The sequence below is a fragment of the Atta colombica genome, unplaced genomic scaffold, assembly GCF_001594045.1.
Source record: "Atta colombica isolate Treedump-2 unplaced genomic scaffold, Acol1.0 scaffold96, whole genome shotgun sequence".
NCBI classification, from domain to species: domain Eukaryota; kingdom Metazoa; phylum Arthropoda; class Insecta; order Hymenoptera; family Formicidae; genus Atta; species Atta colombica.
This window is the reverse complement of record NW_017259590.1, coordinates 869163-881929: the sequence shown is the minus strand read 5'-3', so window position 1 is coordinate 881929 and position 12767 is coordinate 869163. Positions and strand designations below refer to the sequence as shown.

The window sequence follows — 12767 nt, the reverse complement described above, 5'->3', positions numbered from 1 at the left end:
CAAGCATCATAAATAAAAATTAAAAACTTTTATATGAACCGTTATAATGAATTCTCAAGGCTCTCCAAAACATATTGATAAAAACGATCAACAAAATTATAAGTATTCGATATTAATTCACACAGAACTTTATTTTAATTTATCAATTCTTGTCAAAGAATTTCGTCACTCCACACACACACACACACACACACACACACACACACACACACACACACACACACATACACTTGCACTCACGACACGACATTCAACGAAACTTCAATTTAGAACTATACGAAATTAAGAATTCATTGAAATTATGTAAAAAAAAAAGATATACTATATGAAATAAAGATATTATAAAAGATCTGTATTACGAACAGTAATTATGAACACTGAAACATCTTTGTCCAAAGTACACCACTATAACAAATTGCTAAAAAGTTTATAACTGTTAACATTTGCACATTATTGTCTCCTCTATCCCATCTTTACCCTCAATTATTTCAACTCACTACTAAACTAAACTTACCGTTTAACAGAATTCTAACGAAGAAAGATTATGAAAAGAGGGAATGACTTTGTCGTGAACACAAATCAAAACAAATTTATAATTTATAATTAACGGTTGTTATTGAAATGATATTTCAGGCTGAAAGTATTTTTTCTAGCAAACAATACAAGAATTTGCGAAATATGAGGACCGACTCTAATTTAGAATATAAAATAATTTAGAATATAAGTTTTTGTGCTCTTTTGTTAAGAAGACAGAGATAGCTATATCTCCGACAGTCGATATTGCGAATACTGTGTAAGACAAATTTCAACCTAAGTTTATATGCTATTTCTATTTCTAATTCAGATTACTTAGATTTAAAGCAATATCCTGATTGGCTCATCGACTTAAGTTTACACTTTACGCTTACTGTTACAGAATTTTGTCACTTTTTTTAAAGGTTGGCTCAATTTTCACTCTTTAGAATAAGATTCCATCCTATAAAAATATATATACAAGTATTTTTAAAAATCAAATACTATTGATGTAATTTTTGATCAATTATAGTCAATAATATTCTGTATATTGATTTATTTGAATTAGCTAATGATGTGAGTATTACTAAGGCTGATATAATTCATCTACAGGATCGAAAGAGTTCTTAAAACGAAAAAATCCTTAAATATTTTCGATCGAAAATATTAAACCAATATTTTAATTTTAAAATTAAAAATCAAATATACATTTTAAAAAATGGTATTATTAATAATATTTTATAATTCAAAATACTCTTAATAATTTATATAACAACAGTTAATAAAATGTTTGATACAAGAATATTACGTATTTACTTTATTAATAGTATTATGAAGTAATATTTTCAATTAAAATAATGCTGTTGATATGACATTTTTTCAGTATACATGGGGATATAGATCATATAAAAATTCACTTAATAAATTTATTTATTTCGTGTCTAAAATAGAAATGCATCGATACGAGAAGCGTCTTCAAATTTATGTTTCATCGAGGAAACGATTAACAAATCAACATTTTTGTACAGAAAATAATCGGGAATCTTCCCACTGATTTTAAAACCATCCCACGAACCCATTCTCTGAATTGATAAATATCCTACCGTCGATTATCTGAATGCTGAAGCGGCTTATTAATAATTACGCGTTGACCCACTGCCGCTTTTGGAGTCTGCGCTGTTTTAACACATTGCTTAAGCATAACGTTCAACGATGAATCGTTGTTTTGCATCTCGTTGCGTTGAACATAGATAAAATATGAGGTTGAAAATTATGTATTCCATAACAGAATTTAATTTTAATGATGCAGTTGTTCGTTAGATAGCTCCAAAGAGCTCAAAAAATTCACATATGACAAAGAATAACTTTTGTTGTTGACAACAAAAATATAAAGAAATATTAAGAAACTTTTGGCAGCAACCGGTAACTTTTTCAAAAAATATGGAGCAACAAAAGTCTCATTATTGCTCTAGTAGGAATATAGTTTTAGATCTCTATCCCTGCGGAAATTTTTAAACTCATCGATAAGATCTTATTTATTCTTATGTTTCAGACGTTCTGCGTGGTATCCAAGAGGTTCCGCAAAAATTACATTCATAGGTTTACGGCGACCAACAGTTGGTTTATATTCTCTCCATGGAATCCTATACGGCGGTGCTGTATCTTCCTAAGTACAAATCAGTACTTCGATTATGTGGTCATGGCTACTATCCTTCTTAACTGCGTCTTCCTAGCCATGACCGAGACCTTTGACGATGCCGAGTAAGTATAAACTATCTCATGTTTATGTAGTAACAGTGATTGATTTCACAAGGGAACGTTTCAAATTACAAAAGTGATATCAAGAAATTAACGCTGTCGAACGATCATATTTGAAATAGATATTCTAAATAGTCAAATCTTGAGATCCTGTAGATTCTGTATCTAATTATGAAACATATATATTTTACTTAACTTTGATACAAAATATTTTGAGAACAACATTTTTAGAAAAAATGTTTCAAATAAAAGTTGTAGGGTTGAAGCGGGTCAATGGATGAGCTACTTAGATTTTGGATTTAGGGCCCATTTTGAGGCCAATAAGGCCTAGGTTAATTTTTTTCTAAAATCTAAGTAACTCACCTAATAACCCTCTTCAAACCCTACAACTTTTATTTAAAACGTTTTTTCCAAAAATATATTATTCTCGAGATATTTTGTCAATCAAAGTTAAAATGACCAAATATGTTTCGTAACAAATCGGATACAGAATCTATAAGATTTAACTATTTAGAATAGCTATTTCAAACGTGATCTTTTGACTGGTAGCTTTAATTTTTTGATATCGCTTTTGCAATTTGGAACGTTTCCTTGTCAGTAATAAGTAACTATTGAAACTCTGTGCAAACCGTATTACCGTTATAAAGATTATGTTTTACAATATCATGTAACATTTATGTAATTTTTTATATTTAAAACAAAATTTGAAACGATTTAAATATGAACAATCACTTATATTTCTTGGAAATCCATAAAACTGTTAGAAAGGATGACTTTTTTCGTTACTGAATAAATTTTTCGAAAATAGTTACAGGAAACTGCAGTATTTGGATATGTTCTATATTTTGATTTTTCTATAAAACATATCAGATTTCGATAACAAACATTAGCGAATAGTTGAACTGATGTCCGATGTTTCTCATGTTACAGATTAATCTTCCTAGCCATATATACGGCGGAAATGGTGATAAAATCAATCGCGAAGGGATTTATACTGAATAAGTACACTTATTTGAGGAATCCCTGGAATTGGTTAGACTTCGTTGTGATTACCAGCGGATATGCCACTATTGGGATGGCAGTCGGAAATCTGGCCGGTCTCAGGACGTTCAGGGTGTTGAGAGCACTTAAGACTGTATCCATTATGCCAGGTAATACAGCAAGTTTCTGAGACATGTATTTCCCCATGTTTGGTTCAATCGAGAAATACTTAAAGTACCAAACAGATTTTCTCGTCTCAAGTAGAAAAATGATGATTATTCATTCTTTTCATAACTTAATGAAAAAAAAAAAAAAAAAGAAACAATTAATCTTAAACAAATTAGCTTTATACAAGTGATCATTTCAGTGATCATTTTATTTCATTAAGTAAAAATAATAAACAGTGAGTTTAAATAATTGGGATCGAAAGATGTATTTAAAATTTACATAGAAATATAATTAGATATCAAGATCTAACCTCGACCGTATACGCATTTGACTCTTTTATTATTTATTGTATTTATTCATATAACAGTCTGGTTTATTATTGAAAAAACAGCGATTGTTTCTCTTTTCCTGAGATAAAATGTACATTTATGACTATTGCGGATGAAACAACTGAATGTGTGTCGATACGTATTGATTATAGTTGACAAAAATTTTGCATTGGTTTATATAGCGATTAAATGCGCACCAATCGATGTCAGTAGACATACATTAATCAGCTGCAGATAAACTGAATCGTTTCTCGTATTAATTGTGACTTTAAATCAAGACCGCATTATTTTTTGCTGAAATGATTTTAAACGGTTGCTCCGAATAATTAAAAATCGCTTGCTTTCGCGCTCTATGTAAGAGCATCGTGATTTATCGCATTAATCCATTCGCATGACAAAAACTGAATAACAATTAAGTAGCGGGACTCATAATACTCATTGCAGTATTATGTTGATAACCTAGATACTTGTACAGTTTTTTTACACATTATTATTATTATCTTTATAATATTATTATAGTATTAATAACTTGATTGAAATTACAATATTCGACATCAGAATTCATCGCAAATTCAGAATTCATTCCACATACATAATTAAACGTTTATGGCATGTACGGTTTTTTTTGTGGCCGTATGATTGCATATTAATATATGCATGAGGACGTTTAGCGGTTCCACTCGCGAATCGTTCTCGTAATCGTTTCCCTTGTAATCTCTTGCAATATTCAACACTGATCTGCACTCGGTGTGGGACAGGTAAATTTGCGATAGCGTGTTAAAGGGAATTGTCCGAGTTTACTTCGTGTCACATTGCGATTCGGATAGAGAAAAGGACTTGCGTCATTTAATTTACCAGCCCAAAGAAATTTATGGAAATTATGAATGATCAAGCTCATGAAGAAATGTTTATCTTGTTTATATTCCCCCGATATTTTCCCAAAACCTTTTAAGAAAATTAAATTGGTGAATAAATTTTTCTTATCTTTTATTTTATTGTCTGGCAAGTTTTTAGCATTATTAATTGTTATTTCCTTCTATCAATAGAAAATGACATATTTCAGAAAATTTTTGTTAGTTAATTCATCATTATTCTGACCAGTTCGTAAATATCTCTTTTACTAAAAATCTCTTTTACTAAAAATAATCATATGTGATAGATTGTTCAAAATGATTCAGGATTATGTGATAATCAATTTCATAATATCAAGGACAATATTAAATTAATATTTAAAAAATGTTATATAATATTTTCGAAATATTATATTATCGAAATATTATATTATTTTTTTTAATAATTTTCATATATCATTCTAGGAATATTTTGTACTTATTTTTTAGGGGATTATATTATATTCCTAAAATAAAGAATTGGATTAAAATAAAAGCTGAATGTTTTTATTTTTTCTTCATAAAAAAATATGTTATTGCCAATCCTGAAACGTGTGACAATCCATCAATCCTGAATATTGATCTAATTCATATTTTTGCAGCTTCAAATAAAATTAAATAACTTATTTGTACAATAGTATGTTCAAGAATAATTTTTTTTTAATACCTAAGGGATGTAGATAAATATATTATAATTTAAATAGTGTTTCAAAATTTTACATTCACTTTTTTTTAAATTATTATTCAAAAACCTGTGAAAACCGATTCTGATCTTTCTCTGAAGATCAGACTTCTCTAAAGATCATTTTCAGGAATGCTAATTTTAGAAAGAGGTAAAATCCTTTGAGCTGTTAATATTTATTTTGTTTGCATAAAATAGAATGATTTTACAATACATTTTTAGCTATAAGTCGGCAGGCCACAAAAATTCAACAGTTGTGTCGTAGAATGCGCATTGCTACTCCAAATAATTTTATTTAAATCAACTTTTATACATTTCTTTTAATTCTTTCGCCTTTTGTTATTTCATCAACATTATGTTTTAATGATGTCAAAAATCGTTCGTTTAGATTATTAGCCATTCTATATTTATAAAAATTACCAATAAAAATTATCTTGTAAAAGACATGCAAAACGAAACGACAACGTTGATCAAACGCGCATGTCAAGCGGTTTTAGACTGAACATGTTGAAATTTCAAACAAAATTCGCGAAACAACAAAGCGAAAGACACGAAAACTAACAGATCGCCGAAGCAACTCAGTCTAAAGTTAGTTAAATTAAAGAAACCAAGAGGTATAGTAGGAAATTATAAACGACTGTCCGTCTCTGGCAACTCGAATGAAAAACACAAAGCGACTAAGGTTCGGGGATGGCGAAAGAAGATTTAAGTCATCTCTTGTTCATGGAAAAGAGATGGCGGGATCGATGTGGTATATATATGAACGGCGAACTTTGACCGAAGTTTGCATGAACTCGAATACAGCGAATGTCATCTCTGTTCTGTGAACAGAGAACAGGGAGATTATTCCAGATGTTATCGAAACTGTTCCATTTCGCATCTATACGTTCGATGAAAAGGATTGTGATTTATCTCGACGGTCTGCGATATCGATTTCAAATGCTGTGTACAAATTCAAAAAGTATGCGAATGTACACAGCTATTCACCGAATGTGATTTATTGATTTGACCGCAAGTCTTTTCCCTATATGTTTCGATATTAAAGTCAAATAAAAAAATAAATGAGAAATATTCGTAATATTTGCGAACATATGTGACTGAATGCTATAAATTGAAGATCTTCGATCTCGCTAACAATAAGTTTCTCTTGATAATCCCGAAAAATCAAACAATGAGTTAGGTATCGAGTGCATACGACTCGGTAGGAGATCGAAGCATATTCGTAAGATTACATTTTTAAGAACAGATGGAAGTCGAGAGAACTCACACTCTGTGGGATTCCTAAAGGCCGATGAATATCGCATCTTTGCTAGTAGGTTAATAAGATGTTTCTTGAATAAAGTTGCCGCGGTCTCAAAAAAATCGATTTACCTATATACTAAAGCTAACGGTGGGCGTTAATCAGGAGACGTGGTAGCGTCTCTCAAGTATATTTTTGAAGTTTAGTACATTAATAACATCTTTTTTATATTACCATGAAAGGAACACTACCATGTCATGAAAGAGACTACAGCATATTCTTTACAGAAAGGATGCTTATGTAATAAAAAATTGTTTTGTTTAAATAAATTGATATCATAAAAAAATGGATGTATTAGGGAAGAATGTAGATTTTTTTTTACAATTAACGATCATGTTCGTAAATGTACTTGATGCGAATATATACTAGATATATTGCATTTTTCTGTCCGATGTATGTCATTCATCGCCGTCTTCTTCTTCCACTTGGACAAGATTGACTTTCTCACTACTAGATATCCATTAAAAATGTAAGATATTAAATAAAAATATAAAAAAAGGTAAATACATTCTAAAACATAATGAAAAGAATCGAAAATACTATCACAAAAAAAGTAGTAAAATTAAAATGCAATATTTTTATGCAAATATGCATATCAAAACAAAGATATTCAAAATCATAACGAAAAGATAAAAATAATGTCATAAAAAAAGAAGTGAAATTAAAATAATATTTCAGTATATTTATTAAAATATGGCACAGAACACAATTCTCCGAGTGGCGTCTTAAGGATGTCTATATAACATCCTTTGGACATATTTAGAATTGTGTTTGGGATAATCTTTCATAATTGTAACCCAGCTAACGCTAATATTTTCTGAAATATTCATAAAATTCTTCCCCCCCCCTTCAAAAAAAAAAACGTTTTAAACGTATTTCGGAATATCTCGAAATATTTATGGAATATAAAAGCAACATTCAAATATCAAATATGAAATTAAGAGAAAATTTCGATTGATAAAAAAATCACGTATGTGTAATGTATGTTACAGGTCTAAAAACTATCATCAACGCGCTGTTACACAGTTTCAAACAACTTGCCGAAGTAATGACGCTGACGATTTTCTGTCTGATGGTTTTTGCATTGTTTGCCTTGCAAGTTTATATGGGTGAACTTAGAAATAAGTGTGTGAAGCAACAAGAGCCAAATACGACGCAAATCGACTGGAGGGAGTAAGTTATATTGTAGTTTCATTATTACGCTTGCGTAAAATTCAGTTCTAATTAGTTCCGAATTTTTATTCTGTGAAAAATATTAAGACATAATCTCAATTCATGTCAAATATATTTATATATTAAAGAAACTTTGAATATTTTAAGCAGTATTGATTTTATATAAAGTTTTTATAAAGTTTCCAGTTTTTCGAATTAAGTATGCAATATTATGAATTGATAGATTGACATAAGCGGTTAATTATTTATAAATATATTGGATTTTGCATTAGCATTGTTAGTTTTTCCTTTATACTTCAAAGATATAATCTATAATTAATTGTATCGTAAAATCAAAATAGTTGTAAATAAATCCACACTCCAAAAATAATAACGTAATTTTTGGATATATCTATTTCTATCTGAACTGACGTTTCTCCAAATCACGGAGAAATATTGGAGAACTGTGAAGTATTATATTAAGCCGGTTGAAAATATGATTCCGCAGATTTTGCCAGAGAAACATATTCCGCAATGCAGTTGAAAAATGTTTGATATCCAACACACACACACACACACACACACACACACACACACACACACACACACACACACACACTCTTGTACTATTTTTGCGTATTTTCGAATACAAGCGCACTTCCATTAATATATTACCCTACAAAAATTGCATCGATGAAAAAATAGTACGATTATTACGCGCGCATTCTTTCTTATCATAAAATTCTTAACAAGAAATAAATAAATTCGATAAATACGATAAATTCTTATTTGTAAATTATGATCTAATGATGTTCAATACTAGTCGATGAAAAATATTACACTAAGAGAATTATTCGTATCGTAAAATAAATCGGATTGCGCAAAGAAAGAAGTGTTTAATTAAAGACACAAAGGTGGGAAAGATTATTCTGAATAATCAAGATAAGCGTGTCCCGTGCATCACCACAGATATGTAAATCATGTAGGATCGTTTAAAGCGGTGCTTAATCGTCGCAGTAATCCGACCATAATCAACGATACAGTTTCCACAAGCGCAGTGGTGAATCCAAACAGTCTGACGCCCAAGACTAACGGTGCTAACGAGGAATTCAGTAAATCCTTTAATAAAACCTCAATCTCTTAAGGAATGCAGAAAAAATTTGCCTTTAATTACAAGCAATTATTTTTCGTAATTAAAATCAGATATGTTCTTGTAAAAACACATCGCTCTTGCAATAAATATAAATTTAAAACTCGTTTTTGTAAAGTTACAATTTAAAAAGGCTGAGTCGAGCAAAAAAGGGTGTAAGAAATTGCACTCCGACATTACGGCACTTAATCGTCAATCTATTGCATAGCAATACTTGCATAGCAAGAAATTATTTGCTGATATCATTCTAACTCTATATTGCTCTTCTACATAGTTCGAAACTTCTTTTAAACAATTAGAAAATTCATATTAAATTTAACACATTTCACTTATTCCAAACAGTCCACTCAAATTTTTACATTAATTAGATTAATTTGTTATTGCTAAAAATGAAAGTAACACAAACATTTAAAATATTTAAAAATTAAACAATTAACAAAACTATAACATTTTGACATAATTTGGACAAATTGTAAAAATATATTTTTTTCAATAAAATTAGCATTTAATAAATTACAGTTAAATTAATACGTTCATTTAGCTTAATGTTTTAAAACTACATTATTCTTATTTTATTTGTTTACTTATTCAGAAATTGCGTTATTTTAATATTTGTATTGTAAAAAAAATTAAATATTCATTTAACACAAAATATTCAAATAATATCACATTATGTCAAATTAATACACGAATATGTTAAAAATTCAAGTCTATTTTATCTATTTTAATACAAGTATAAATTTATGTTTTCTACTGTGTGTATGAATTGATAGGATAATATGTAATGATTAGTATAAATAAAATATCGTGCTAATCTGACATATCAAAACTGTCTTGGTCATTTTATATTATAGAAACAGTCGAAAAAAGGAGCAAATTTTTGACTAAACCAAAGAGAGTAGAACAATAAATATAGAAATAGAGAGCACGTGTTAGTACGTCTGTGTCGTAATCCGTCACTATGCGGTGCACTGTCTTTACATTGCTATTGTATTTCCGGTCGCTATACCAAACGGATCACGTGCTTAGGTATCCACCGGTGGATCTCATTGTCCGCGCTTCCCGACAGCATCGATCCATGGTGCACATCCCGTCAAATCGTGATATGTGACGTGATGCGTCTCTTCGAGAAGATGCACGGATGCACCATTATGCGTTAAACTTGAGAGACACTCTCGGAGAGCAGGAGATGCTTTATTTTTACGAGAGTGGAGTGTACGGGTTGATTTATGCGCGTGGCTAAAAGTGGAAAAATAATCTGAAAAGTTGTAAAAAAGGAACGGAAATGTTCATATTGTTTATAAGCTCAATTCGTAAGAAGAAGGCCCTATTCTTATGTGATGAGATTCAAGAGTGCATCGGAAATAATAAATTCAAGTTATAAATTAAATATCAACTAAATACAGAAACAATAATATAGACAGCTTTTAATTTTGTATTTAAATTTCTGCGAAATTTATTTTGACGTATTTTGAATAAGATATTTTTTTATGTTAAATTTAAATTTTTCAAAATATATATTTTTATATGTAATTTTTCTCGTTCAATTAAAATATTAATATCAATCGATAAATTACATAATACATTAAATATAAATACACTAAACATGATTGAAATAAATAATCAAATCCTATGTCCCTATTAAATTTTGCGATTTTTTTTCTAATTTTTTATTGAGTTCAAAATTGAAAATTAGTGGTCATACTTAAAAAAGAGAACATTCATTTCTGTTAATAAAAAATATGAAACATATTTAAATATTTATATATATAGTAAAGATAAAAAAAAGTATTTTGCGCATACTACATATGTTTTCAATATGACTTAAGTACATGTTTCATTCTTTTTTGTAAAAAAAAAATGTTAGAAAAATAAAGTGATCCAATATTACATTCAGAGAAAAGGTTGTTTCGATTTAAAGAAATTTTCTTTGCTATACGGTTAAAGAAAAAATTCCTTTGATTTGTGAAAAAATTTCTTTGATTTAAACATTATTTTTTTAAAGTCAAATATAATTTATTTGATTTAAAGAAATCATGATTTGAATGTCATTTCTTGGATTCGAACATATTCTTTTAATCAAATAAATTATATTTGATTTTAAAAAATAATGTTTAAATCAAAGAAATTTTTTCTTTAACCATATAGTAAAGAAAATTTTTTTAAATCGAAACAACTTTTTCTCTAATATAAGATTATAAGTTTCTTATATATTGATATTTATTAACCCATACAAGAATACATAAAGAACTATTTGTTCTCTTGTCTAAACAATAAGCTTATCTACTTATTTATTTACTTTCACGATGTTTAGCAGTTAAAATTAGAATCTGTGGTTTAAAACAACAAAAGTATCAAAAAAATATATTACAATCTAATATAGATATACCCAGTATATCTATAAGTTGGCCAAATTGGTTTTTATAAAGAATTTTTTTCTTTGATTATAAATGAAACGTTGTAACAAAAACGTAAACTAAATATGTGTATAGTGTTATAAATATAAAGCTACAATAGCATAAAATACTAAAATTAATAATCATCTTTTGATAGTTATAGGAAGCAATTATCTTATATTACGTAATAACTACGGTATTTTGCTTTATTGACGATAACAGAATGAACAAATTGAGCAATAAGCTGATGTCGAGTCAGACGGACAATTTGTACGAGCTATTACTACTATCTGTTGAATTAATCGTGTAATTACCTACAAACTGAATAAGGCGTCTTGAGTAAACGCCCATATTAGATACAGTTGCTTTAGTTTAAGGAGTGCACAAATAAAAAACGATCTGTAACTCTTTAGCAAATGGCAATGAAATACTATAATGACAATTTGTTCCACTTTTTTAAATTTTAAATAAAAAATTGCCTCTCATGTTAAATTTAGATTTTGCAAGACTTGATCGAAATAAATTGATATAAAACGAAATAACTATAAGTGAAGCTTATTAGTTATAAAATAATATAAAGACAAAGATGAATAAAAATAAAAAATGATAAATTTAAGTAAATGATTTATTTTTTAATAATTTGTATACTTTTAATAATTTATTTACTTTTTGTATAACTAAAAGAAATAATATTTAATATTAGTTATGAGTTGAAAATTCTTTACTTCAGGATTTACGCAAATTCACCTTTCATTAGAGAACGATCGCATCTGTGGTTCTCTAACAAATGACAGTACGAAACAGTATGTGGCAATTTATTCCGCTTGTACGGTAGGATATACTGTTTCACATTGGTTAAACTGAATGGTTGGTAGCGTTGTATTCCTGTCATGGATAGCGATGTACGATACGATGATTTTGCTGCTCGAGACGAGGAAACATTGCTACAGGCGTAAGCGCATATAAGCAAATAATACACGTATTCTCGCCGTGTTAATTCTCGTTGAATGCGGTTACATGATTATCATTTTCATCATATAAGTAACTGGAACCGTAATATCAGAATTGAATACAGCATTAAGTGAAAACGAGAAATTAATCTTGCTTTGTGTTGAATAAATGTCGACCGACGTGACGTTCATTTCTGATTTACTATTAATAATTGAAAGTGATCGATAATATCGTTCTCTTACTTCAAAAGTACACAACTCAAAAAACTAAGAAATAAATTTTCGAAAACGTCCCACGCTCAATTACCATCAATTACATAAATTTTGACAGAAATACTTGAAATTATGTTAAATGAATGGGTCATTAAATAGATTTTCATAGATAAAAGAAAAGTTTAATGTCAAAAATGTTTGAATAAAATTTTATATCGCTGAAGTAAAATTCCAAAAAATGATAAAACTAATTTTTTTCATCAAAAAGCTTCTTTTTTAATTAAA

The 12767-nt window shown here is 28.8% G+C and overlaps 1 protein-coding gene across 1 annotated transcript in view; it reads left to right on the top strand.

Annotated features, from left to right (window-relative positions):
* The window catches only part of LOC108693620 (sodium channel protein 60E), an 89648-nt gene that overhangs the window by 53826 nt on the left and 23055 nt on the right, over positions 1–12767 (top strand). Inside the window, exons 2-4 of the mRNA XM_018202655.1 lie at positions 2066–2274; positions 3202–3422; positions 7614–7794. Of these exons, the coding sequence (XP_018058144.1) occupies positions 2066–2274; positions 3202–3422; positions 7614–7794 (611 nt within the window). The remainder of the gene's footprint in view (positions 1–2065; positions 2275–3201; positions 3423–7613; positions 7795–12767) is intronic.